Source organism: Galeopterus variegatus, unplaced genomic scaffold, assembly GCF_000696425.1.
Source record: "Galeopterus variegatus unplaced genomic scaffold, G_variegatus-3.0.2 Scaffold1410, whole genome shotgun sequence".
Taxonomy (NCBI): Eukaryota; Metazoa; Chordata; class Mammalia; order Dermoptera; family Cynocephalidae; genus Galeopterus; species Galeopterus variegatus.
In genome coordinates, this window is record NW_007727521.1 from 762588 (window position 1) to 767019 (window position 4432).

Here is a 4432-nt window from a genome sequence, read left to right on the forward strand (position 1 = left end):
AGGCGCACGCGCAGAAGCGCTCTCCGCACGCCCGGCCACCCCTTCCTCGGGCGTCGCAGGTTGTATCGCGTGAGGTCCACAGCCAATGAGGAGGCGGAAGTGACAGCCGGTTCGCTGCGGCCGGCAGCTGCTGCGAGGCTGAGGCTAGTGAGGACCGCTGTCCTGGAGCCGCTGCTCCCTTACTTCTCAAGCATCAGGAAGCGCTCAGGTGAGGCAGAGGGTAGTCTGAAGAAACGGACCATCGCGTCCCGGTGCTGAAAAAAACACCGCCACTCAACATCCGACCGAGGCGGGGGAGGGGCGCGGCCCGGACGCCGGTGTCTGTGTAGCGGCGGAGGCTCTCGCGCATGCGCCCCAGGGGCCGTTGAAGTCGGGGCCGTCGGAACTGTGCCCTCATCTGTCACCGGTGGTTCGGGGAGTGGCGAAGATACTACTGGGAAGGTACCTGGGGTGCAGTTAAGGACGAAGTCTCTTGGTTGTTCTGGTGGGTGCCCGTAAGGGAATCAAGGAAATGGCTAGGGAAGTTGAGGACACGCGGTGTCCCTTCCCGTCCTTCCAGTTGAACTGTAGAAGGGAAGAATCAGAGGCTGTGGTTTGAAGACTGTAAAGTTGCTGACACCGCTACTCCATCTCCTTAACCCTTTCTGAATGCGGTGACCACCACCACTTGCACCCAGAACAGCTCTTGTTAATTGCTTCTGTTCCCAGTTTTTCCAGAATTAAATTCTGGGCTCATAAAACTCCAGGGATAAGCATGCAAGTCAGTGTCTTATTTTTCTCCTACACCTAGCCCCCGCCCCGAGAGTCACAATCTCACTGACATTTTTCTTGGGAGAGAGGGAGTGTGGAAATCCTTTACTATATTTGAAATACAGCTCCTTGTCAGTTTCATAACATGTATAAGGAGCTTACGGTTTGCTTTTTTAAACTCAAAAACTCTTGAAACTTAAAGATAATTTGAACAGAAGCTAGGCAAATGTTCATTCAACATTAAACAGATATTTATGAGTACATGCTGTGTTCTAAGCCTTGCTAGAAGAGGGGGTACAAAGATGAAATGAAGTGTGCTTTTCAGCTGCTTTTCCTGTGAAGAAAAAGGAATCAGAAGTGAAGTTCGCATGAAGAATATTTCTCTTCAGTTCAATATTTATAGAGGGGGTGTGGGCCAGGCTCTAAGTCAGAAGCTGAGTGATTGAGTTTACAGTTTATTTCGATTTTTAAGGTACTTCAGTAGAATTTGCAAATGTATCATAGTTTAGTGAGATGCAGCAGCCTCCTGCTTTGATAGGTAAGTTATAAATAATATTTCTGTGGTAATAATCCAGGGATATACAAAAAATTGTCCTCCGTTGTTGGTAGAAAATACTCTATTTCTTTAAAAATATATAATTGAGATCTTCCTTTCTAATCTGAATTAGTTTTGTTTCAAAACTCATTTTACACAGAGGAGTAATGATGGGGAAAATATCAACGTTTAAAAAAATGTTTGGAGTGTTGTAATGTTAAGAACACTAAGTGTCAGTAAATTGAAACCAATATGAATTTTTGCAACCTCATAGAGTCTGTTAGGTAACAGGAGAACAGGAACGAGTACTATGTCTCATGGAACACCAAGCACTGGTTTTTACATAAATTGTAATAAGATGTCTCAGGAGTTAAAGAAATGAAACTCATTTGGGCAGTGACCGTGATAAATCTGTCTTTTGCTGAACTCCACTCTGTTGAAGCAAAGTTTATTATGTATATGTATGTGTAAATCCTCAGTAGTTATACCTTACCATTGTTCACAGTCGCTTCTGCTTTGCTTCCCTTTTCCTTTGGTAAAGAACACTGATTGTCAGTATATATCACCGGGTATAACTCCACAACTCATTAATCTGTGGTCAAGTGATGATCTCAAAGAATTGTCTTTGCTTTAGTATGGTAAAACACAAACTAAATTAGAAGCACCTAAAATTTGCTCTAAGTAGTTTTTGAGTGGTATGATTATAGCCTATTGAAAGTTAAATTTAAAAACATTTAAATAAGTCTTAAGCCTAATAGCAAGTGCTTAGATGTTGGCGGAATACTCTGTGGCATACACCTTATGTACGGTGGAATTTTTGAAAATGTCTGAGAGAACTTTGCTTTTATTGTGCTTTTAAAAATTGAAAGTTAAATTTAAAAACATTTAAATAAGTCTTAAGCCTAATAGCAAGTGCTTAGATGGAATACTCTGTGGCATACACCTTATGTACGGTGGAATTTTTGAAAATGTCTGAGAGAACTTTGCTTTTATTGTGCTTTTAAAAAAGTCATGTAAACCTTTTCCCTAGGACCAAGACTGAACTGTACCATTTAGAAGAATGGAAGCTGATGCATCTGTTGACATGTTTTCAAAAGTCCTTGAGAATCAGTTGCTTCAGACTACCAAACTAGTGGAAGAACATTTGGATTCTGAAATTCAGAAACTGGATCAGATGGATGAGGATGAATTGGAATGCCTGAAAGAAAAGAGACTTGAGGCACTAAGGAAAGCTCAACAGCAGAAACAAGTAACCTCTCTGCCCTGCTTTCTGAAATTGCTATAACAGTATGCTTCTAACAACTTATATATTCATGTGCTGCAGTAGTTACGTTTTTAGGGTTTTTTTAATTCAGAGTATGTATCACTGTTAAAAATTTGCCCAGAAAAAATATTAGTTTTAAAGACCCATTCAAAATTAGCTCAATCATTATATTAATCCATAGTCAAGTAAAAGAAAGATATGGCCAAGATTGTTGCCTGAGCTTGGAATTTTTTGGTTGAGGAGAGAGTTGACTAGGGAAAGCTAGGGAATCAGTGGTTTCCATCTCTAGTAGTATTAAAGCTTATCATATTTTAGCTGTCTTCAAAGCAAATGAGATAAGAGCTATTAAGTCAATTTATCTTGAAGAAATTATTTCAGGCTTTTTTTTTTAAAAACTGCTGGCCTGTGTGGGGATCCAAACCCTCAAATCAACCTTGGTGTTTAACACTGTGCTCTAAACAACTGAGCTAACTGGCCAGCCCTATTTCAGGCATTTGTAATGTAATGTTTAATTATGTAGCTTATGTATTCAAAAAGAAAGATGGTCACCACTGTATCCTTGTTGGCCTCTTAGAGTGGGAGTGTGGAATAGACTTGTAGCTGTAGACTCTGATGGAAATCAATTGGTTTAAATTCTGTAAATTGAATTTTGATTTAAAAATGTTTCCATTGGTTTAAGTTACATGGAGATACATTATCACCAACTCTAGTTCCTCCTCAGCTGGCTGTGACTAAAACATGAGCTTTAACTTTTCTGAAGAAACAGGGAGTTTTGTTTGTGCTGCTATAGCATCTCTTTGATATATTTACACCCTTATTGTTTAGAAGAATTACTACAAAAAGAAAAAAATCTTTTGCTGTATGAGTGAGTTCAAATTTTTACATTTTGAGTTTTCTGAAATAGGGTATGGCTTTTAAATGTACCCCATTTTAGAAAATAGGCTGCTTTTCTTAATATAATGCTAATAATTATTAAGCAGAGGGCATATTTTGGAATTTAAGAATTTAAAGTAATATATGTTTAGGTTCTGCCACAAACTCATATTTCATGATCACTCATTTAAGTATACTACTAATTGCTAATGTGCAACTAAAAAAATTGTTATGACTAGGATATTTTCGTAGAAAGATTGTGAATCTGCCTGATTTGCAGTAAGGAAAGTACATTGAATAGTGTCTTAAACAAAGTTTTTAGTGGTTCAAAAATGTTTTCTGTGGAAGTATGCAAAAAGCCTTAGTGGTTTATATAGAAAGAGTAGTATTGGGCTGGCCAGTTAGCTCAGTTGGTTGAAGTGCAGAGTTATAATGACAAGATCAGAGGTTTGGATGCCCTTAATAGCCAGCTGCACACCCTCCCTGCCCCCTACAAAATATTGTAGGTTATACAGTAATTTTGATTTTCTGATTCACAAGGGGAAATCAGTATGTGCAATGACATACTCAGCATTTAATAAACTTATACTAATCTGTATTTCTCTGTTAACCAACCATCCTCCTACTGTTATGGCAGCTGGAGATGTAGCACTTAGGTAGGGAGCAGAGCGACAAGGTGAGAAATAGAAAGAGTCAAAGAGAGGCTTGGGTGACAGCCACTGAGTGAGACCCAAGTACTGTCCATTTGCAATGCCTCGAGTAGGTCATCCTGCTTGATTCTGTTCAGCAGGTATCTGTGGAGCACACGCCACGTGAAAAGAGCTGTGCTGAGAACACAAGGCGTGGCAAAGCTCTCAGGAGAGGTGCTGAGCAGTGGCGGAGCTTCAGGGTGGGCGTGCCCTCCTTCCAAGGCACGGGACAGGTTCAGGTCTTCAGCCCCTTGATTAAACATGAGAATAGGGCGGGCCCGGTGGTGCACTGGATAGTGCGCCGCTTGGGAAGCGCGGCGG

At 40.5% G+C, this 4432-nt stretch overlaps 1 protein-coding gene across 2 annotated transcripts in view; it reads left to right on the forward strand.

Annotated features, from left to right (window-relative positions):
• The first annotated feature begins 86 nt into the window (after nt 1-86).
• Nucleotides 87-4432, forward strand: part of TXNDC9 (thioredoxin domain containing 9) — a 12836-nt gene continuing 8490 nt past the window's right edge. Inside the window, exons 1-2 of one of the 2 annotated variants that reach the window (XM_008576821.1) lie at nt 87-208; nt 2316-2534. In XM_008576821.1, coding sequence (XP_008575043.1) covers nt 2346-2534 — 189 coding nt within the window. In that variant the 5' untranslated portion in view covers nt 87-208; nt 2316-2345. Of the gene's footprint in view, nt 209-1269; nt 1289-2315; nt 2535-4432 lie in introns of those variants that run through there. The other variant, XM_008576822.1, reaches the window with a different exon arrangement.